Source organism: Neolamprologus multifasciatus, chromosome 1 (genome assembly GCF_963576455.1).
Source record: "Neolamprologus multifasciatus chromosome 1, fNeoMul1.2, whole genome shotgun sequence".
Classification (NCBI taxonomy): Eukaryota; Metazoa; Chordata; class Actinopteri; order Cichliformes; family Cichlidae; genus Neolamprologus; species Neolamprologus multifasciatus.
The window spans coordinates 24,094,862-24,119,548 of record NC_140439.1 but is presented as its reverse complement, the minus strand read 5'-3'; the positions used below and the strand labels follow the sequence as shown (position 1 = coordinate 24,119,548).

At 38.7% G+C, this 24,687-nt stretch overlaps 1 protein-coding gene and 1 long non-coding RNA gene across 2 annotated transcripts in view; both read left to right on the top strand.

The window, feature by feature from the left end:
• Positions 1 to 7,863, top strand: part of csmd1b (CUB and Sushi multiple domains 1b) — a 437,934-nt gene extending 430,071 nt beyond the window's left edge. Inside the window, 2 exon segments of the mRNA XM_085164942.1 lie at positions 389 to 1,597; positions 1,631 to 7,863. Of these exon segments, the coding sequence (XP_085021068.1) occupies positions 389 to 548 (160 nt within the window). The 3' untranslated portion in view covers positions 549 to 1,597; positions 1,631 to 7,863.
• A 5,135-nt stretch (positions 7,864 to 12,998) lies between these two features.
• The window catches only part of LOC146525790 (uncharacterized), a 55,003-nt gene continuing 43,314 nt past the window's right edge, over positions 12,999 to 24,687 (top strand). The window contains exon 1 of the long non-coding RNA XR_014875206.1: positions 12,999 to 13,627. This is a non-coding gene — a long non-coding RNA (uncharacterized LOC146525790). The remainder of the gene's footprint in view (positions 13,628 to 24,687) is intronic.

The following is a 24,687-nucleotide window of genomic DNA, read 5'->3' as shown; positions in this document are numbered from 1 at the left end:
GCACAGGCAGAGCCACCTGATTCTCTAGCGTTTTTGGCTCTGGTTCAATTCACTACTACTTGGCTTCTAGATCACTGTAGTGTATCAGTCACTAAACCTTGAGGCTCAATAACTGATGGCTGGTTTGATTGTTTTTTGTTCTAAATGTTGGACAGTCTGTGTGCAAAAACGTTTTCTTAGGTAAACAGTTTCACAGGCCTGTGTAAATTCTTCCTGGATTGAAAATATGACTGTTGTGCTGTTTTACTGCATAGTTTACTTTTCCATTTGTGTTTCAGTTCCCGTCCACTTTTGGTTGTAGTGTATTTTTTGTTCCTGACCATTTAATAAAGTTTAAAAAAGTAGCTCTGTGTAACTCATGCAATGGCATTTTTCTTTTCTCTTTTAGGACACGTCCAAAGGTCCAGTTCAATGGCTATGTTGGCCACGAGAGCTCCAATGGTCAGGCATCATTTGAAAATCCAATGTATGACACCAACATGAAACCCACTGAGGCTAAGGCAGTTCGATTTGATACCACACTCAATACCGTCTGCACTGTGGTATAGTCCAGCTATCATGCCACTGCCCATACAGTGGTTCAGTCCAGCATCCATTGCTATTGTCTGCAGTGTGGTTTAACCAAACAAAAACAAAAGGACTAACTTAGGATTTGGACTCGTCACCATGAGCAGTCGCTGTGTAGCAAGCTGGTCCTCGTACAGCATCATCTGCACAGTGATGCAGCTCTACTCCACTTCCTACCTGAACAAGGATAATGCCCCCCCGTAGTCTGAAAGAGGAAAAAGGGAGAAAATCTGTTGGAACCTATAAGCATGGGAGGAGACAATGACGTCATCAAGTAACACAAAGTCTGTCGTTCAGGAGATCCAATGCTGTAATTCAGACATTAGGGAAAAACACAGATTTAGGATACAATTAATTAAATTCCCTGAAAGAACATGTTTGTCCAGTTTTGGCTGACGTGCTTTTTCACAACCTTCTTATAGAAAGAGTTTTATATGGCCAGTGTCATATGGGCCTCTGAAATCCCCTCTACAATTAAACTTGTTCATGCTGATCTATCCCAGCGCCCCTTACGAACTCCCCTGCTGCAGGCCAGGAATGGGTTTGACTCATTTGAGGTTCAGACCTCAGGGGAAACTCATCCACCCTCCAGACATTAGATGGTTCATATATGTAGATATACCTCTTTCTGGATTTCCTTTATATGGGACTTGACAGGACTATAACCTGAGATGTAATGACACTTTGACAGAGTCTATTCAAAAAATAACAGTGATTGCACAGACTGCTGTAAGACCGACAAAACATACTGACATAATAACACTCTCATTCAGTCCTGGACACTGGAATGAAATTAGTGCTACTTGTGATGGACAAGTGCTAATCAAGCCAGGGTCGAGTAGAAGCTGTAGTGAAGTTTTGACGATGTTTTAGCCTATTTGGAGATCTGAACGAGTTGGGTTCAATATAGCAGGACAATCACAGAGTTAGTAAAGTTTAGTTGTCACTTAATTATGGGTTTCTGTAATTGTCTTTACCTTATTTCGCCTTTTCTAATAATGTCTACACACAGTAGATAGCAACTTATTAGGTCTGTGAAGGTTCTCAGTCAGCAACTTATTAGGTTAAAACATACCAAATCAGGCTTGTGCAAACAAAGTTTTCCCCAGGTTCAGTATCAGAACCTGTGGACTTATTTTAGATGTCAATTGAACATTTTCAACTACGATTATATAAAGGTACAAAATACATGCAGTCAACTTAATACAATATTCCACAGTAGCACTAGGCAAGCTGAAATAAACCAGAAAACCAGACATTTGAGTTGCCCGGTTGGTGTACACAGTGGACTGGTTTCCAGAGGCCTGTCTAATACAATCAAGGAGTCAGACAACTGATTCTCGTTCTTAAACTAGCCAGGATTCTGTGCTTGGTGGCTGAACAAGTGGAAGCCTGGAGGCAATAAGCTGTCAGGATCGTCGACTGCTGCAATCAGCTGTAGCCAAATCCAGGAAATGAATTGTCTTCTCATAGCTCTGATCGGGACTATCAGTCAGGAAATGACTGATTTTATATACTCTCCAGCCACAAAATCAGAAATAGATGAACTGATTGACAGATTCTTTGACTGACAGACGCAAACAAAAGGACAGATAGACACCTCTGTCAGTCGTGCTGGAAGGAGGACATGTTGCTGTGGAAGCAGAGGCAAATAGCCTCTTATTGTCTCTTCTGGCATTTTTCTTCAGTGAAGATATTGATGAACAGACTCGTATGTTCAAAACCCCAGTGGCCCCATGGGACTTCCCAAACCACTGCTGCCGGGGACCCCAAAATATCAACTTTATATAAACCGCACAAATTTTGCACTAGTGTGTTTTTCTGACTGGGTTATGAAAAAAAATGAATAATTTTTGGGTCTGAAATGGGTTTGGAAAATGAGTAATTAAAAAATAGCATTTTATTCAAAAACTTCTATCTTTAAAAAGATGACAAAAATGATTAAATACAGGGTTACAGAGTGTTTGTATATACACATTTATATTTCACACTCCCTGTAAGCAGAAGGTGTGACCACATGCTATACTGTTGTTTATTTTGTTGCCATGACAACACGCTAGCCAACCAGAAAGTTGGGAATAGTTTACCTGTAGACCTCCAAGCAGGAAAGGAAATGTCGTCCTGCCATTTAGAAACTTTGCTGTTTCTGAAAGCTCATACTGAAAGTTGTTAGTAATATCTAACACTTTAAATACAATCTTTCAAAAAGATTTTATAATGTGCAGTTTGGTCCCAGTGAAACATTGGTGTCACGTTACTGATATGGGATGCACATGGCCCAAGACCAGAAGGCTCTGTAGCAGGAGAGCATCACCGGTAGTCATTTTACCAATAATCAGTGATATTGGGGAGGCGTTTGTGCAGAACTCAAAGGAGACAAGAAGGCAATACCCACCCCAGTCACTGCCTCTTTATCCTGCTGCCATCTGGCCAGTGATACAGAAGTATTCAGTGCTACATCACCAGACTTTGAAGCAGTTTCTATCTTCAGACTCCCCATTCAGTGAGAAAAACTACCTATTTAAACTATCAAATCTGTCAGTTTTTATTATTTGCAATGTGAGAATGTGAGGACTACATGTACAATTTTGTACTTGAATTTTGTGTTGCTCGAATATTTACAGTGTTAGATATATAGTATATCAAATTCAGAGGATTCTACTGCTACAGTTGTAGCCGTTGATTGTGTGAGCTTTCAGGAATAACAAGTGACTGTTTCTGTAACGCTCTTTAAAAACGCTCTTTTGACACACATTGTCATGCATCGTTTCAACACATCAAATATCTGATGCACATTATCTTGTTTGAACACACCTTTTTAAAGAGCGCACAACCTGTTTGTGTTGAGAATTGGTAATTTACCACAGAGGACAAAAAGATACAGCATGATGACAACATGCACAATTATTGTTGTCGATAGTTATCGTCCCCTGAGCCCCTCCATTGTTTGAGAAATACCTCGTGTGCAGAGAGTAAGTTACGTCCTGCTTATCAATGCTGGAACCTCACTGCAACAAATACACAAGCTTAGTGAGTGCGACCCCAGTCGGCTTAATTTCTTGCTATTTTAAATCAAAATGCTGTTCTAGCATCAATCGGTTTTCAGGATTCAAAAAAGATCCGGTAGTTTCAAGTCGCTTACCAAGCTTGTTATTTCTCGCAGTGCCCTCTCAAAATATTTATATTTTTCGAAAGATGCTGCACTTGGTTTAAATCACAGATGTTAACTGCTTTTATCGTCTGTCGTTGTCTTTAGGTCTGTTTCCTGTTCCACACTCCATGCACAACATTGAGTCATTGTTTTTATACGTCAAGAATTTGCTGTAACCTTACGCATTTTTTTTTTTAATTGTCCAAAATTTTATTTTATTTATGTTTCCCATGTCCATGGTATGTATGTGTTCATCTACACCTATTCATTCATTCACACAGTATGAAATGGTGAGTAGATAATGATAAAAATACCCTAAAAACCATGTTATAGTGAGTGTGGCAAAGGTTAATTTAACTGAAATGTGTAGGTTTTCACTATAACCTAAATACAGGGATTTAAAAAAGCATTCAGCATGAGGAGGTTGTCACAGCCACCTGTTATGAGATAAGGAAGAATAAATTAACAGCAAATGGGGAGAAAGGGGGGGGTGTTTAGATTTTTCAGCTCCGGTAATTGAATGTGTCTGTACACACAACCCTAAATGCTGGAAAAGTGAGCTGGAACAATAATTTTGTATGGAGGAATTATACCTCATTGTCAGCCTGTCATTTATAGCTTCGGTATCAGGGTCATGGTCAGACAGCCAAAAATAGCACCAATGCGATGCAGACAAAATAAAAATACACAGACGAGTGTAGTGGCTAAAATAATAGCAATAACCACAAGTCAGAAGATGCATATCTAAAGTCTCTTCACAGGAATAAACAAGACTTCTGTAAACAAAAATAGAGCATCTGTTCACACCTCGTGAGCCTCCACTCTCTTTTTTAACTGTTAGAGTGCACCCCGTGACTCTGTTTTAATTGATTTAATTAATTCAGTTGAGAGTTCCTATGGAGTCAAGAGTGCATAATAGAGCCTGAAAATTAGCAGCTCCAAGGTTTCCACCGGCGTAATAAAAGGTCTCGTTTTTAACAATTAATGGCAGAGATTTGATCTCCTTGTGTGCCCGAAAGAGAAAATTCAGACTCTGCGTTGTCTCTATTCTGGTGTTTTGGTCACAGCGGAACCTTACTGTCCCCACAGAAGTTCAGCCAAACACAAACTGCACATATCAAAACTGCAGCAGGATTCTCAAGTTATAATGTTTCTGGGGCCTCGCATGCATGTCTGACCTCCGCTGACCCTTCAAGGTTTCTCCAACAGTCAGCTTCATAGTTACAGATGCAATCATCAGCTGTTTCTTTCAGTAAGTGTTTTCACTCCTTGCATTCATACACTGAGAGTAAGCGTATATTCACACGAAGATAAATTTACATTAACAATGTCACAGTAGTGGTGCAGACAGTGTTGAAGTACTATTTTACAGCCAAGCACAATAAATATTTTATAAATGGCCTGTATTTGTATAGCGCTTTTCTAGTCCCTAAGGACTCCAAAGCACTTTACACAACCTGTCATCCACCCATTCACACACACATTCACACACTGGTGATGGCAAGCTACATTGTAGCCACAGCCACCCTGGGGCGCACTGACAGAGGCAAGGCTGCCGGACACTGGCGCCACTGGGCCCTCTGACCACCACCAGTAGGCATCGGATGAAGTGTCTCGCCCAAGGACACAACAACCGAGACTGTCCAAGCTGGGGCTCGAACCGGCAACCTTCCAATTACAAGGCGAACTCCCAACTCTTGAGCCACGATCGCCCCTTATAAAAGCATCTATTTCAATAAAAAGTCCTAAACATTGTGGTAAAAATAGGTTCTGTAGAAAGTGAAGAAGAGACATCTGGAGATAAAAAGACACCTCCCATGATTCTCTTTAAAAAGATAACTCATATTCTTAACCACATTATTGGTTAAGAGCATACATGGACACAATGCTTATCTACATGGTAATATTTATAAGCCATGTGCAGTGATTTACTGTATCAGAAATTGATAGAGTCAAACCTTACAACAATCCCTGGCATAGCTAAGACTAATTTTCTCCCCAGTGCCCTGCCAAAGGAAGGTACTGGGGAGAAAAGCAGCCTTAGCTGTGCACATCGCAGCTTACAGTGACTTTAAAAACGGATTAACAGCAGTGCTACTATTCTCTATCGCTCAACCTTTTTAAAATGAGCAAAACGGAATTCAGCTAAACGTGACAGATAAGTGCCACAAGATGCCTTGGAAATCTGGACGTTGTTCTCTTCACTTAAGGCCTTTTTTTCCCTTTTTTTTGCAGAATTTGTGAGGACGTTTGAAAGTTTTTCCTTAATTTGGTATTGTCAGCAGTCTTCGCTGCTTAAAGCAGCGACAGCTGGCCGCAAGATTTAAGAAAGGAACTACAGACTACATTGTAAAATGCCGAGGTTATTTTTACTTCTTCGGTTAGGACTTCTCGCAGCTTGGGGAGAAGTTTGATTTTTCTAAAGCGGTATTGTCAGCAGTCCTTGGTGAAACAAGGGACTCAAAGCCACAATGAGCTTTGGGAGGAGGGAAAAAAATCACTGCTGGAAATGCATTGCCAGATGGAAATCTGACCTTGTTGTGTATCTCTTTTCTCAAACAATATTAGTCTTACTTACACACATATAGTCTAAATATCTGGCTTGTTTTTGTTTCACTTTTTATGCTAATCAAACGAAATATTAAGTATAGTTTATATTTATTTTGCATCTTGTTCTCAACAGTTTGGTGAGGACAAGCTTCTCATGCTGTGTGCTGGTGTTAGAGCTAAAATCTACTACCTGCTCTGGATTGAATATTACATTATTTCCACTATTTAACCAAAAGGATAATTATGACATTGCCAGCTCATGGCTGTGTGAGCCTCACATATGCTATCTTTACACGTTACACAAAAAGGATGCATTCTCAGCAACACATATTAACATAAAGCATCGCTGTTGCTCATAAATACTGAAATATAGAGTTTATTTTTTCTTCCCCCGAAAGGCAGGAATAAGCTGAGAATTGGCAGGTCCTTAACAGAAAGTTGCATTCATTGTAAATGTTTTTATTTTATGCCTCATAATATCTACATTTTCATCTCCGTCGTCTCACCATCATCATGTGCTGCTGAACTTGAAGTAGGTGCAAAAGAAAAAAAACATTTTTGTACAGAAATCTATTTTTTATGAAGAATTTGTAAAAAAAGAAAAGAAGAAACAAATTATTAAACATGCTGTACTTTTTATGATTAATGAAGTAGGTACAAAAAAATCTTGTTCATTACAGTCAATGTTTTTACTGTTACACACCATGTAAAAAAATCTATGGTTCAAACTGAGTTTAAAAGATGAAAAATATAAAAATGTCAGATCTCTTTTGTTCATCATGGCTGCTTTTACACAGGAACAGAAACCCGGTGTTGATTGTATTTGTGCTGAAGGGACACGTATGACGAGAGTCACACCTTCAGACAATGTTACTGACTGTGTAAAACACTTTTGCAGCTTATGTCGTTCTTCTGAACATTAAAGCTTTGAAAGCATTCACAGAGATATGGTACACAATGCAGTGACACATTCAACAGTTTTGTATGGCTTCTTATGTGGCAGCTGTCCTAAAAATTAGTGACTCTTCTCATTAAAATATTGTTTACACTTTAAAAAAAATGGATCTCAGACACGTGAACACACTAAACAAACACCAGATGTTACGTGTCATAATATTATTAAGGGTAGTTACCGGTGGTTTGAAATGAAGCTTCGTAAAAGACAGTATTCTTGTGTAACAGCAGCCCTGTGCGACTGTGTGGGATGACATTCATAGGCACAAAAAGATTTTGGATTTTGGACTTGACCCCTTTACGGACTAAAATCTGACCTCATTTCTGTCTAAATGAGAAGAGATTTGGTACTCCTTGCTTAAACACTGGTTTTAGAGTGGAACGTGAACATGTTGCAAATTTAGGCGCTAGCTTCATTATCAAATTGGCAACAGTTTTTGGAGGTTCCTGGAATATACATGTACCTTAAAAATTGAATTTTCTATCCTCCTTGGAGATCATGAAGGAGAAACACAATGGGATGTTATGAAGGTTTAAATAACAGTAAGTGAATGCAGCCTCACAACCTGCTAAAGAGACATACAGTTTATCTATCAGCTATTTTGATGACATTATTTGAGAATAAAGTTTTGATACAATAACTCACGTTGTGCTTCAGTGTTTTCTTGAAACTCTGCATGAAGTCTGGATGCAGTTTCCTGCTGCTGCGCCAGTTTTCCAGCACAGTACATGTTAAGGTGTGTTTTCTTGATGGATACGTAGACAAATGCACGGAAACGTTAGCTCGTCGCACTGGACTAATTGCTGTTTGAAAAATTTGAAAGCATTCAGCTAATTTTGTACACGTTATTTGAGCGGGACTCAACAGATTGTTGCCAGGTGCATCATGTCTGCTTTAACTATAGCAAAAAATATGTGCCTAGAATTTGATTAGACTGCTCTTATGGCAAATTGCTCTGATTGGACATAGTTTTAAAAAGGCACATTCCTGTGTATTGTTTCATGTCAAGACTAAAACCAAGCTACCAAGTCCAAGTAACTCTCTGTAGACCTGTGAAATAAAATTGCAGTGAGACACAGACCCAGGCTGGGGTATAAAACAATTTCTCAAGCTTGGAGTGTTCCCAGGAGTACAGTGGCCTCAATAATGGTCTAATGGAAGGAGTTTGATATCTGAGCAAAAAAGGCTTCGACTGGGGACATGACCAAGAACCCTTTGGTCAGTCTGAACCCCCCTGCAGTGACAGGGTTGATGACTATCTTGGTAGTACCACATCTAATGCAGATTTCCTCTAATAATAATCATATTTCTATAGCAAATTTTAAAACATACAGACGAGAGTGCTTTACGGTTGTGTGAAAAAAAAACATTAGAGAAGTGTACACATAGAAACATGAAACATTAAAGCCAAAAATAAAGGGTGAAAGTTTATGGCTAACCTTAAAAATTGAAACACCGTTTGACTTTACAAAGTCAAACGAACACTGCAGCATCGCTGAGAGTTTTATTGCTGTAAATGGACCAAACTTCAGTAGGGGAGAACAACTGAGATAATCCAGCCACAATATGAGGTTAATCATTAATGTAAGATAAGATAACCTCTATTAGTCTCACACTTGGGAAATTTGTTACAGCAGAAAGTGGACAGTGCAAAGTTACATAGCAAAAATTAGAAAAACACTGGAATAACATATACTGTTGTTCCAGTGTTTATAGAGCAGCTACCAGATAATTCAACATTAATGAATTAATGGTACGGAAGTGGAGGAAGCAAGAGGAATGAGTTGAGTCAAGTTTGACTTATCTGACTGTTTCGATTGTTTCATTTAATGCACTTTATAATGCGGTGCAACTTATGTATGAACACAGACCCGTTTGTCGACAGTGCGCCTTATAATACTGTGGGCCTTATGGTCCCATAAATACGGTAGTAAAAGTTTCAAATTACTGGGTGATTTACGCATCCTTTCTTAGATGAACAACAGTGAGATTGTTGAAATGTGAGATTGAAGTTCAAATACTGATCAGATACTTGGCAAATGATTTGATATTGCTAGAGAAGGTATCAGGGCTGATCACAAGAACTTCAGTAGAGTAAAGCTGGTGTAAAGCCACAATATAACAGCACACAAAAGCCTGCCTGGAGTTTGACAATTTAATGAATTTAATGGACTCTTCAAGGACAAAAGAAAAGGAAAGAATATCAGTCCTGAAGAGGCGCCATAAAACCAAAACAATACCAGAGTGGCTTTGGAACAAGTCTCCGACTGTCTTTCAGTGCCGCAGGCAAAGCCCAAACTTAAAATCCACAGAAAGTCAATGTAAAGACCTGGAATTTGGAGTTGCTTCTACTTGATCGCTCGTAAGTGTGCAGATCTCATTGAGGCTGAAAACTGTAAATGCAAAAGGGGCCTCTGCGATAATAAATTACTGTCTCAATGATTATATATTGTATAAGATTTCCTTTCCTTCCATCTTTCCTTGTTGTGGGGGGGGGGGGGGGGGGGGTTGAGTGTTCCTTAACCTTTAAAGTCAGAAGGTGATGTTTTATTTTGTGCAAACAAGTCAATATTTTGTTTTTTATTATTATTTATTTTATTATTATTATTGGTATCTATCGGTTAGTTATTATTATACAGTCAGAATCCTGTGCAAATATGTCATTTTATTAAAGGTAATCTCAGTACTGATTTATAGTCAATGATAATCCCTTAGAGAACCATTTGTTTGCACTAGGAAAGTGTGTGTAAAGTATGCAAATGTCAGTAACAGGTTATTGACTCCAGGGGCTGAAGTGGATTATCTCACTTATCTTGAGTGTTAGTTACTGATAAAGTTTCTTTCTGTCCCAGACTGTTTCTATGGCTACAGGTAGGTTAGAAACCTCTATGAAAGTGAATACATAATATACAAGTAATGAGGTTAATTCACTGACGGATGTGAAACTTGAGAAGAGAGCACAAGCACTCAGAAGCAACACGTGGATGGTTGAAACCACAGGGCGGGGCCATCAGTTGAAACAGCGGAAACTTTATTTAGAAAGCACATTGCAAAATGAAGCACTAAGCTGGTTTACTCAGGACTGATTAAAGAGTAGAATAAGAATAGAAATGAAAAAATAAGAACAAAAAAGATGCATGGAGCAATAAACAAAACAATCAAAAATAGCATATAATTAAGTGCATTTAAAAATATTACAAAGAAGACCAGATGGAGTAGGTAAATTCAAACTGTCGATAAAATAATTCAAATAATGAATTCTTGCTTATTTACATGTTCGACCTCATTAAATAGTCAGAGTGTATCACACTTTTGTTGTGTGGGCAAGTACTGTTAAAAACCATAGAAAGGTGCTTTACATCCAATTGGTGATTAGGCATTTTCCAGAGATGGTATAAATACCATATATTAATTTGCATTTAGTGCAAGAAATGCATAAAATACCACCCATTGCAGGAGGACTGGAGCCTATCTCGGGTGTTATTAAGCTAATAGTGGGGTGCAACCATAGAAAACAACCAGTCAATCTAACTGCCAAAGCAGAATAATCGATTAACCTAGCATGCAGGCACAAGGAGAACATGCAAACTCTGCACAGACTCAGCAGACTCCTTGCTGCGAGTTGACAGTGCACCACTGTGCTGGCCATGCAAAATATGTCATGAACAACATTACTATCCCTGCAGTATTTGGCATCCACTGATGGCTATTTCAATCAGTTGCCCAGTAGCACAAATAAAGCATTTGAATGAAATTTACCATGGTTTTTTTCTCACTTCTCAAGATCCCAGATGCAGAAACCTTAAAGCAATAATTAAGTAAACAAGTGTGTTTTAAAAAATCACCTTGACATGTTTACCTTGTCTTGACACTGAAAGAGTTTTGGGATGACCAAAACCTTATTTCAAGTCTCTGATGGTCTCTCAGTGCCCCAGGCAAAGCCTGGACTTAAACTCCACAGAAAATCTCTGCAGAGACCTGGAGTTTGCAGTTCACAGACACTTCTGTTCCAATCTGATCGTCCGGGTGAGCAGATCTTATTTAAGCTTCCTGAGAAGTCTGAAAACTATAACTTCAAACTGTAAACTTACAACTTACATCCATTTCAGTCCAGACTCAGATAGATTATAGATTTTGAAGCAATTTCAAAGGTTAGTATCAACATTTCTGAATCCAAACAATTCTATTTTAAATAGACAAGGATTTTTTTAACTTTTGGGCAGAAACATGTTTTGTGAGATTCTCCTCAGATATTCATCTTGCACATGAACATGTGTGAGATGGCTATTTCAGGTCGCTGTGAGCCCCGCTTTTAACAGTCAAAATCGAATCAATTTTTCAGTGAAAGAATGCTGAGAATAATTTCTAGAAAAGAGAGGCCTGAGGAGGAAAAACCACCAGTATTCAGTATTCAGGTCACAATAACGGTGACCAAGTCTTCCAATGCCATCAACATAGATTGGGGGAGAATTAAGATGAGAATTAATGGGATGGAACTTGTGTAAATCAAACACAAATGTGATGAGAGTGTCCTATTCGCAAATGGTACTGTGTGGTTTCTGGACAAACTGTTGATGCAGTGTTGATTCCTGCCTTTTTTATATTGCAGATGTCTGGCACAGCAAGTTTGTTTGGTCAAAACAGCAGACAGGTTGTCGAGAATCTTGTTGACATTTGTTTTATCGAAGGTTGTAGCCCGTGAGAGGCTGATAGCTTGAGGGCTTCATGAGTAAAGGGTAGGCTGCTAAAAAAAGCTGTAAACCTGTCAGCTTTAGCCATCCTATTCTCTGTCCAGGTTTCAGTTGTAGGCATTTGCTAAATCATAGGCAACCTTGTGTATCTAAAATGAACAGCATATCTTGAATTAGCTGACTACAAAATAAAGCTACATTTAAAATTACTCTCCTTAAGCCTCAACCAGTGTGTGAATGTGTGTGTGAATGGGTGGATGACTGGATGTGTAAAGCGCTTTGGGGTCCTTAGGGACTAGTAAAGCACTATACAAATAGAGGCCATTTACCATTTACAGGCCATTTATACAAATCACCTGTTCTATCAGGTAGTTCCTCTGTTCTATGGAGAGAAAGACATGATTGTGGGTCCAATATTGTACTCTGGGAAGTGATTTGGATCCCTGTCATGTCAGCCTCTGTCGAAGACTGTAGGAGGGAGGGGTATGAGGAACTGTCAAGCTTCCCAGACTTCTAAAACTGGCAAAAATTCAAATTCCATATTTATTTTGAGTCATTTCTGGATGATCTATTTACCTGTGAACAGTCACGAATCTAAACTTCTACTATGAATTACAGAGCTACTCACTTTACTGAAGAAATTCCACTTTTCAAGCAGCGATGGTCACATGGGCAAAAGCCATGATTTATCTGACTGTTTGTAACTGTTTTATTTCAGTAACTGAATCTCCAGCGACTAATAGCATGTAACTGAATATTAATCACTAAATCAGCATGTAGTATGTAGAACTTTAAATATTTTAGGGGTTAACATTTGATAAATGAAAGATGAAAGAGCTTGGTTCACCAGGGATGTTGTCATACATATGAACTTGTATGATTGCCAGGATGATGTATAGGTTATTTTGATTTTCATCTTACAAAGCTGTGATTCAAATAACTGCTCTTTGGATTTATTGACAGTTGATCTTAGGATAAAAAGTACAAATTTTACTTTGGTTTGACTCGACAGAATTACTTATTATTATTATAATTATTATAATTATTATTTAAAACGTTGTTACTCATTTAAGCAAGAAACAAAGATATAATCTGACTGAGCATGTACAAGGTGAGTGTAATCACTCTACTTAGTAACTGGAGAAATCTAAAACTACCAGCTCCTCTAGTCAAGAACAGTGGTGTGTAATACTGCAAATTTTACAGGTAAAGTAAATACTGTTATTGCTAATATCAAGAATTTTAATTTTTAATCTATAAAGGTAATTTATATTGGGGAGAGTAACACATTTTAATGACCATCAAATCACTGTGATTTTTGTTTTCCACAATAATTAGTCCACACAACAAAATTCAGCCTTTTATGAAAACCAGGTTTTTGGAGGGTTGGAGTGTAAATGTACCTATCTCTACAGCAAACCGGGTCAGCTTCTGTTGTTTAAATGTGCTATAAGCTAAAAATAAAATAGATCTGACAGTCAACACAGGAAGATTCAGACATTTTTCATGTCTAAACAAACTATTGATGCTGTCGGGCTGGTATCAATCTGATACCAATACCAGCATTGGTATCGATACTATGATATCCCCACACCCCCTGTCAAGTCTCGGCCCTGAAGTTAAACCTCCCAGGAAAGCTAACGTATTGGCTAACGTTAGCCAGGTGTGCAACTCCAGTCCCACTTCTTTGTCATTTGGCCTATTTCGCCTGAGGTAAGTGGTACCATTGTCAAAAATCAATCTAGGACAATCCGGGGAGTTCAAATGACGTTCATGGCCTTCAAGTTGGAATTAATTTCCCATCGGTGAACTGTTGTAACTCTGAACACTAGCGCCTGATAGCAACAAGGCATGCTTCAGAAATGAGTGAAAGGCCTGAGAAGGGTCAGAGGTGACTGCCCACTTTGTTTTTCTCCACTTACACTCATGTTGAGTTTGCGGATGACATCAGTCTCCACGTATCTGCTTTCATCTGCGCTTTTAACTTTCTGTTGCTAACCTTCATGATGTGTTATATATTGAGTCATTTCCAGTGTTTGTCATTTGCACTCTGTGTCCCAGTGGTGCTTGACGCTGCTGTATAGGTGATATACAGATTTTAGGCTGAGTCGAGTTAATTGTATTGCCATCACTATGGGCCGCTAATATGCCTGAGCTTCATCATTATGGGTGATCCTTGTTCATGCTTGAATGCAACTGGCTTATGGACACATTAAGTTAAGGAGCATGCAATTATGATATCATCTGTCTAGATTATCATTTGTAGAACAAAAATGCATATTACTCTTAAGTCTGGGCTTCACACTTAACAGTCTTGAGCTATCATTAGTGTTTCTTTCCATGGTCTATCTAGCATATGTGGATGATCAGTATGTTTAATTTTGCCCTCAGTTGCTTAGCTCAGTAGTATGCATAGGATTGTTGTATACAGCAAGCAACATAATCCTTTCATCCTTTCATTGTCTTAACTGTAAATGAATATTTTTTTTTATAATTCACTACCCTGTGCAAGAAACCTCAGAAACCCCATCAGTTTTACAAATTTATGCTAGTCAGTTGTTTTCAGAAAGATACCTGCAAGGAGGTCACACTCAATCAACTGAACACAAGGGAGCTAATTATTACCAAGGAGTCTGGCTTTTATCCACCGGCTAAAACACAAATCAGTGACATGAAGACAATTACTTTGTGATAGGACCACCTCAAGCTACTAAATACTGTGGGAATTCAAAATCCTGATATTCTATAAAAAAAGCTTGCTATTGGCTTAAAAGCAATGTTGTGATATGAGATTAAAAATATGAAATATACTATCCCACTGTTTTGATTAATTAATAAGAAGCTGTTATCAGTATAATTAGAAACATGACACCTTTGTTGGCACCCTTGGTATATTTATGGCATATTTTCCTTCCCCACTGCCACAAATACAGCTTGACAGTTTTTCCTACACCATTGGAGAGGGAGAGAAAAAACCATTTAGACATATAAACTATATATTGTTTTCCTTTATGAAAACAATGGTGACATTTCAACAGAAACTGCAGATCATTTACCCTCAGGAATCATGGGATTGAATATTTTCTGTGCTTCGCTCTATCCTAATGGAACTTTAAGGTGTCTTTAGTACTATTTTATGTTAATTTAACATTCCAACAGTTATTTTCCATTACTATTTTAGACCCTACTGAACATGTGTGGACTTTGGGAGACAGGTGGTTGTTATGGTTGCTTTATTAAACTGATCTGATAACTTAAAATTAGTTTCTGTCTGTTGGAACAGAGTGGAAGGAGACTGTCTGTAACACAGCTCACATTTCCACTCATTTCCCACATGCATGAGTTATGCACTCCGTCTCTAATGCACAAATGGCTCCACACACCCATGTGCTGTATGATTTTATTGCATTTCACCGGATCTGCATTACTTCTGGATTTTGCCGTAGATAAACTGCCTCACGTTTCAGATGATGGTAATTTATCGTGATCTCTTTTGCTTAGAAAACGTGTTGCTTGACCTCATTTTTATGAAATCGTTATTATTAATATGCAAGCCGTCAACAATCGCATTGCAAAACAAAGATGTGAATGGAGAGACTCACACAAACTTTATTAAAGTAACTTGGCTGATGTAGGTGGCGCAGAAGCTACTTCCTTTTTTAAAAAAACCCTTTGTTATCTCTTGAAACCATCACTCATTTCCCTTTCACAATCTTCTTATCAACTCTTTCTTCTTCATATCTTAAGTATACACTATTCTTTACCGTCAATAACAGGCTTCAAATTCCATATTTTTCTTTATACTTACTCAGTATTTAGTTAAAGATGCACTGATTGGTTTCTGGCATATATTTTTGCAGTGTTCAAAACAACAGTTCCACTGTCAGTAGTTTCCACAGTAGTTAGGTTTTGTTTTTGCCATCTCTACAAGGAAAATCTTCATTATAAAAATAAAATCTTTCAGTGCAAAATTAATGTGACACAAAAGAAAAACATCAGGGTAACCACCAAACATCTTATTTTCTGATAGGCCCATAGAATAGCCTGATATTGGTCAGTATTGATACTTGTATTTTCCCAATATATCAGTGCAAGAGGACAATTACAAAGAGAACATAGATGCTATCTATCAAGTATATTTGTTTGTATTAGTAAATTCAGAAACTGATGGCTTATTAGTCCCTTATATACCTGATATCCAGTACCAGAGTAGTGTGCAGTTGTGTTCAGTTTGCCCCACTTTTGAAAAGGACCAATACTGTTAACAGTGATGACAAGTAAGAGAGGTCATGCGTGTCAGTATGTAAACCTGTTTTCTCCATAGTAGCCAGCCTGCAAAGGTCATACTGTAAATACTTCCAGCCCAACCATGTCATGGGGGTGTGTAGTCTCTGTTAAAGCTGCATACTATTTCATAGTTTTATTGTTGTGTCTCTTAAAACTGTCATATTTAACGGTTACAAGTTTATAGTAATAATCAAAAACCAGTCCTTTAGCTGCTGCCTGCTGTAACGCTTGTATTTCTCTTGCTGTTAGTCACGATGTGCTTTTACAATGTAAATCTCTTTTATTTTAATTGGACTTGATTCTGCTCAGTTATCATCATAATGCAGAAATATACAATCTCAGTGACTAGATACCACAAATTGGGTTTGATTGTATATGGATAGGAAGGAATATAATGAATAAGATGAGGGGCTAATGTGTGTCAGGAATTATCATACAGTCTATCATCACTTCTTCCACACAGTAGAGAAATTGGACAGCAATTTAAAAAACTGAAAAACGCATTCCTTTTATATCTATAATTCACACTTCACTATAGTGCATGATGTGACTCACACATGTTGGAGTTGCTAAATGCAACAAAAAGTCTAAAATACAGCAAAGCGAAAAAGGAGAATAATGTAACAGTCATTTAATTTAAAATACTGCCCAAATCGAGCAGTGCTACCAATTTCTGGAGCCTTATTATGATCAGTGTCACTCTGGCATGATCATGATCCATGAAGCTTTTATTTCCTCAGGTATATCTGTAATGTCATATAGTCTTGGGAGGCTTTAAGTGACTGAGAAAAACCGTAAACAAGAGTGAGAGAGTCTGTAACTCATTATCAGGAAGGGAGCTCCAGCATCTGTCCCTCGATAACATCACAGATTAGAGCCCTCGCTGCTCTGGGTTTAATCCTTGGCAGAGAGTTGTTGATTTAACAGGAGAACTTTATCACCACGTGGTTTGCTGTCACAGAATTTCATTATTATTGGTTTCAATGGAGAGTTTTAGTATCACATCTAAATGCTGTTTCAGGGGGCTTATCACACTGCCAAAAAATATATCTTGGGGAAACACTGAAATGCTATTATGTACTTATTGTATTGGCCAATCGCCTAAAATGGGAAATGGCAATGGATTTTGGCATCATTGCAGGGATTCGGGCATGATTATCATTTTGGCATCATTCACAGTTGGCAGTGCGAGTAAATCATTTTCCCTGTTTTGCTCTTCCTGTTTCTGTGTTTGTGTGTCTGAAAGACGGGGACTGGAAGAGTCAGGATTCCTGTCGGGCAAATGCCTCCTGAGTCTCCTCTCATCTTGTACTCTCCTGGTCTCTTCTGTCTTGCTCCTCTGTCTTTTCCTGCTTGTGTGCCTGCTCCTTTCTAGTCTGGTTCCTCTGTCAGATGGTCTGAACGAGGGTAGTGGATATTCAGCATGGCAGCAAATTAGGGGGACAGGCAGTCACTCCCAGCCTTGACTTAAGAATAAATGACCTAAACAGCTGTGAACATGTATATAGTGTGTGTGCATTTCCACTGGTGGAAAAATAATGGAAAGATATAGTAAAACACAAAAAGACTAGGTAGTATTGCTCTTATGCTTAATTAGCGCAGTGCCTGAGTGCTAACATGCTAATAATGATGCTCGCACAGGACAGCTGAGGTCAGTAGAAATGTAATTAGTTTGACTGTATTTCGGTTTGGGTCATAAACCAATATTGACTGTGCCAAGTCAGCAGGCTCACCAAATGTATTGAAATGTATCCTGAATGGGGCTCTTTGGGTAGTTCTGCTGTTAAGATTTTCCACATGGTGACAATAAAACAATCGTGAGGCGATTAGAAAAGTAATTAGGATTCATCCTGTGGGAACCATGCATTTCTGCATGGTTTAATCTGGCCATTTAAAATTGAAGTTATTACAGGGGGTCGCTGATTCAACATTGATGGTGCTCTGCATAAAAGCTAAAACTAAGATTAGATAGTTGACATAGTTAAAGTATGCATGTTAAAAGGTTAGTAGGGAAAAAAGGAAAGTGCGCAAATGCGTACACAAGCGTCTCAGCTAGCTGATCAGGGCATTTAAAGTTCGCAGCTCTAATAAGTAACTTTGGATTAGAGCTTTCTGTGTAAAATCAATTCCACCACCTTCAGTGTGTGTGTGTGTGTGTGTGTGTGTGTGTGTGTGTACACCAGGTGTTGTACCTAGGAATCTGTAGAGGTTATAATGACCTACGCGTGCACACACAGGTGTCACATTGTTAGTTTTGTGATAGTGTGGAAGTCCATCATAATAGAATCTGAGGAGATGGCGACAGAGTATCATGAGTGTGTGTCTTGTTCTCTTGCTGACTCATTTCTGGTGCATTATTGTACCAAACACTGCAATCACTATCAAAATAAATGAGCCGTCAACTGATAGATGATGCTGTCAGTACTCACAGTACTGTGCAAAAGTCTCGAGCCACCCCTGATTTCTTTATATTTTTATACAGACTTTCTTTAGTTTTTTAATATGGTCTCAGCAATAGTTCTTAATATTTTCTGAAGGTCTTTGGAGAATGGCTGCTTTTCACCCATTTTCATTCCAGTCCTTGTAACCTTGTAACCCATTTGTTTGTTAAGCCACTTAACACTGACCTAAGAATCAGTCAAGAACAAAAAGACGCCTCAAGGGATAAACCAGTGTGTGTCAACACCTAACAGACAACTGAGCAAAGAATCAATTTGAAATTGGATCTCTGGCCACTTTGTTACCAGCAGTCTGTCACAAAAAGCACAAAATTTGTTCCCATTTCTTACGTTTAATCTACAACTGCAGTTCCAGAAAAGCTGGGATACTGCAAAAAAAGTAAATAAAACCACACAAACCTACATTTTATTCACAGTAGAAGATGCAAAACATATCAAATATTTAAATTGAGACATTTGACCATTTCATTACAAATATTAGCTAAGCATTTGATGGCAGCAACACATTTCAAAACAGGAGTGGGGGGGTAATGGCTAATATGACCAAATGAAATCCATCATGCTCCAGTTTGCTGATTCCCGCTGGTAGTCACATAACTACATCATATATTTAGATAAAATTGAAAGATTTCCTTCATCCTTTGCCCTCTGATTATGATAATGTGGGATTTTGAGTTGTGGATGTTTTGTTTGCATTGGGAATTAATAATGTGAAAGTAAAGCTGACATGACATAAAAAGGCCAGGAAATTAATGGTTTATTTCAAAGAAATGGCAGACTAATTCAGTGTGCTGCACAATAAATTGTGGTTGTGAGCAAAATTTATAGCTTCTGTCTATAGCAGCCTGGTGTGGTTGGATTTTTGTGACGTTTGCATTTAAATGCTACACAGGCTTGATGTATGAATTAAATTGATCCACGATATGACACTGGGTGAAAAGCACTGAATGCTTTGCTAGACAAAGGCTGCACAGTTCCTTCCCACAATTGCATTGAGCTTACTGCTCTGTTACTCGCTAGCATAAAGTGTTGTGCAGCAGAAAAGCCGTGGCACATATTTGATTCAGCCATGCTATGAAATCATATATGAGCATTTTTCCCTTTTATATGTTCTCCTCCACATTCTCTGAATCCTCCAGACACAACATAATCAGATGGACGTGCAAAGGAGCTTTTCGGTTTCCATTCATTTCTGTGTTCATTGTGTCATGGGCGAGCAGCGTTTCATGATGATTGCATGCATTTTGTCAACTGTACACTGGGATAGAGTTCTGACCCCAATGATATGCAGCTGGCTGTGGAAAGTGAATAAATGGATTTACTGCAGCCATAGCTACTTTAATCTATCTTGTGTCTGCCATAACGTGATGAGATATGAGGGCATATAGTCAAGTGATTCAAATTTTATTCCTGTCTGCGCCATTTGACAGCAGTCAATACATTTTTGCAGCTTATGGTTTGGACCCTTGAGCCTGACAGCAGCAGGTAACTAACAAGGGAGGGATTGTCATCTGATATAGCTCGCTGAGTTGAATTCAGCTTTGCAAGAGGCATCCTGGGCTCAGGGTGAAAATAGTGGACAGTAAAAATGAGTTTTCTGAGATGGAGGTATTCGTTCCAGTTTTAGGTGGAGGAATTCAAATGTCTAGTTCTTTTCTTTAAAAAACAGAACTATACTTTTTTTTTTTCCAACATTAGAAAAGAACATTCATAAAATCATAGCTCTCTCTACAATGATAATGGATTGCATTTATATAGCGCTTTACAATTCCACTATTCATTCACTCTCACACACTGGTGGAGGCAGCTACAGTTGTAGCCGCAGCTGCCCTGGGGCAGACTGACAGAAGCGAGGCTGCCATATCGCGCCATCGGCCCCTCTGGCCAGCACCAGTAGGCGGTAGAGTAAAGTGTCTTGCCCAAGGACACAACGACCAGGACAGAGAGAGCAGGGGGATTGAACCGGCAACCTTCCGGTTACAGATGCGCTTCCCAATCCCCTGAGCCACGGTCGTCCCCAACTGCTGAAAATCACTGGTAGCGAAAAGAACACTGGGGAAGTTCGAACAATCTTCATTAGTTTTATTCTTGTCAGTGAGACACATTCAACAGAGACGTGACTCTGAAAGCTCTGCGCACTCCAATTGGAAAGAAAAAAACATGCAAATATGCACAACACAAGAAAAGTGAGACAAAAATAATCACTAGTATGATAACAAAGAAACACACTCAAAAAAATACACGAAACACAACTATACACGAGCAACAATGACAAAAATGAACACCTATTATTGCAAACTACAAAGGAATGCTTTTCACATCTTAGACCATCATTTACAGTAAAACAATCCATCAGCGGTGTTGAAACAGATGCTGATATGATGTGCATTAGCCTTTTGTTTATTAGCCCTCCAGTAAATATAATCAGTGGAAATGCACAAAGTTAACTGTGGAAAATGGTTGGTTGGCTTTAACCTTGTTAGTGTTTTGAAGTACCCACTCAGTTACAATAAATCAGCTGAAAGCACATTTACGGACTACTGTGCTTATTGCCAATTGAAATTCTTCAGTATCTATGTGAGGGGATTACAATAATGTCTCATTTTTAATTGTTGAGCTATAAATAATTTGTGAAATTTGGGATTGATACAAATATAAAACGTGAACTCTCTATACCACTGACAGATAATCGGCTTTTGTAACTTGGAGGCGCTCATGTCCATCAGATTTTAACCTTCTGCCCATTGTTATGAATATAATCCTGGAAACTGGCAGCAGAGCATAACTTTAAAAGATTAATTTAAAGAGATTAAGTCTTGATCTTTTTTTTTTTTGTTCTAAAAAATGCACTGATTTATTTATTCTTTCTTCAAAAAATGTAACAAAATGTGTGTGATAGTTATTTTGGCTACAGCAGTCTGTAGCAACCACATCCATTTACTTACTCCATCAGAGTATGGAGCAGTTGCACGGCTGCTTGAGCAGCTACAAAATCCCTCTTTAAGCTCAACAAATATTATCAATTCAGTATGCCTATACAGCGAGGGAAATATGCTGACAGTGAGGAGGAGGAAGAGAAAGAGGCAGAGGGAGGAAGAGATTAAAAAGGTAGAAGAATAGAGAGGGAGTGCATGAAAAGAGCAGGAAGTGGATGAAGCCTGTTTAGCTCTCGGTAACTAAAGCAGTTGTCATAATCACCTGGCGTACACACACCCACACACACACACACACACACACACACACACACAAACTTACTGTAGCTACCTCCACGGTGTTATATAAGTGCTCCACCACATGCCTTTGATTAAAAACTAGGATATAAGAAAATAAGATGTAAACACAAAGTCGCACAGCAACTCTAAGAGCTCCTATACGTCATTTTTCTATTGCTTTTCTGCTGTATAGGAGGTGGGATGTGTGTAAAGTCGATCATTTTACAACCTTCTTCCTGAGGAATATAGGAGAACATCAGTTACTCTTTTTCTGTCACCACTTTTTTCCCCTCCCCACTTAGTCAAAATTTAAAGTTAGAGAGTTAAAAACAGTTTTGTAACAAATCAGAAAGCTCTGATCCTGTTGAACTTACTGTAACAATTATGAATTAAAACTTTACTAAATCTTATGTAAATGGTAATGATATAGCGCTTTTCTACTCTCTTGGAGTACTCAAAGCACTCTATACAACATGCCTCATTTACCCAAGCACTTCTAAACTCAAGGGCAACTAATAAGCATTCACACACATTCACACTCCGATGAACACATCGGAGGGCAATTTGGGATTAGTATCTTGCCCAAGGATATTTGGCATGCAGACTGGAGGAGCCAGGAATCGAAACACCAACCTTCTAACCAGTATCTGCTCTACCACCTGAGCCACAGCCACCCCAGAAGTTTCAATTCAATTCAATTCAATTTTATTTATATAGCGCCAAATCACAACAAATGTCGCCTCAAGGCGCTTCATAGATACAGAGAAAAGCCCAACAATCATATGACCCCCTATGAGCAAGCACTTTGGCGACAGTGGGAAGGAAAAACTCCCTTTTAACAGGAAGAAACCTCCGGCAGAACCAGGCTCAGGGAGGGGCGGCCATCTGCTGCGACCGGTTGGGGTGAGAGAAGGAAGACAGGATAAAAGACATGCTGTGGAAGAGAGACAGAGATTAATAACAGATACGATTCAATACAGAGAGGTCTGTTAACACATAGTGAGTGAGAAAGGTGACTGGAAAGGAAAAACTCAATGCATCATGGGAATCCCCCGGCAGCCTACATCTATTGCAGCATAACTAAGGGAGGATTCAGGGTCACCTGGTCCAGCCCTAACTATATGCTTTAGCAAAAAGGAAAGTTTTAAGCCTAATCTTAAAAGTAGAGATAGTGTCTGTCTCCCGAATCCAAACTGGAAGCTGGTTCCACAGAAGAGGGGCCTGAAAACTGAAGGCTCTCCCTCCCATTCTACTTTTAAATACTCTAGGAACAACAAGTAGGCCTGCAGAGCGAGAGCGAAGTGCTCTAATAGGGTGATATGGTACTACAAGGTCATTAAGATAAGATGGGGCCTGATTATTTAAGACCTTGTATGTGAGGAGCAGGATTTTGAATTCAATTCTGGATTTAACAGGAAGCCAATGAAGGGAAGCCAAAACAGGAGAAATATGCTCTCTCTTTCTAGTCCCTGTCAGTACTCTTGCTGCAGCATTTTGGATTAACTGAAGGCTTTTCAGTGAGTTTTTTGGACATCCTGATAATAATGAATTGCAGTAGTCCAGCCTGGAAGTAATAAATGCATACTAGTTTTTCAGCGTCACTCTGAGACAGGATATTTCTAATTTTAGAGATGTTGCGGAAATGGAAGAACGCAGTCTTACATATTTGTTTAATATGTGCGTTGAAGGACATATCCTGGTCAAAAATGACTCCAAGGTTCCTCACAGTGTTACTGGAGGCCAAGGTAATGCCATCCAGAGTAAGAATCTGGTTAGATACCATATTTCTAAGCTTTTCAGCGCCGAGTACAATGACCTCAGTTTTATCTGAGTTAAGAAGCAGAAAGTTAGTGGCCATCCAAGTCTTTATGTCTTTAAGACATTCCTGCAGTTTAACTAATTGGTGTGTGTTCTCTGGCTTCATGGACAGATAGAGCTGGGTGTCATCTGCATAGCAGTGAAAATGTATGCTATGTCTTCTAATGATGCTGCCTAGGGGAAGCATGTATAATGTAAACAGAATTGGTCCTAGCACTGAACCCTGTGGAACTCCATAATTAACCTCAGTGTGTGAAGAGGACTCTCCATTTACATGCACAAATTGGAGTCTATTAGATAGATATGATACAAACCACTGCAGTGCAATACCTGTAATACCTACAGCATGTTCTAATCGCTCTAATAGGATATTATGGTCAACAGTATCGAATGCTGCACTAAGGTCAAGAAGGACAAGCACAGAGATGAGTCCACTGTCAGAGGCCATAAGAAGATCATTTGTAACCTTCACTAAAGCTGTTTCTGTGCTGTGATGAACTCTGAAACCTGACTGAAACTCTTCAAATAAACCATTCCTCTGCAGATGATCTGTTAGCTGTTTGACAACTACTCTTTCAAGGATTTTTGATATGAAAGGAAGGTTGGAGATTGGCCTATAATTAGCTAAGACTGCTGGGTCTAGAGATGGCTTTTTGAGTAAAGGTTTAACTGCAGCCACCTTGAAGGCCTGTGGTACATAGCCGATTATTAGAGATAGGTTGATCATATATAAGATCGAAGAATTAATCAATGGCAGGACTTCTTTGAGCAGTTTTGTAGGAATGGGGTCTAAAAGACACGTTGATGGTTTGGAGGAAGTAATTATTGAAGTTAACTCAGAAAGATCAATTGGAGAAAAAGAGTCTAACTTAACATCAATGAAACTAAGAGTAGCTGTAGATAATATTACATCTATGGGATGATTATTGGTAATTTTTTCTCTAATGATAAAAATTTTATTTGTGAAGAAGTTCATGAAGTCATCACTAGTTAACGT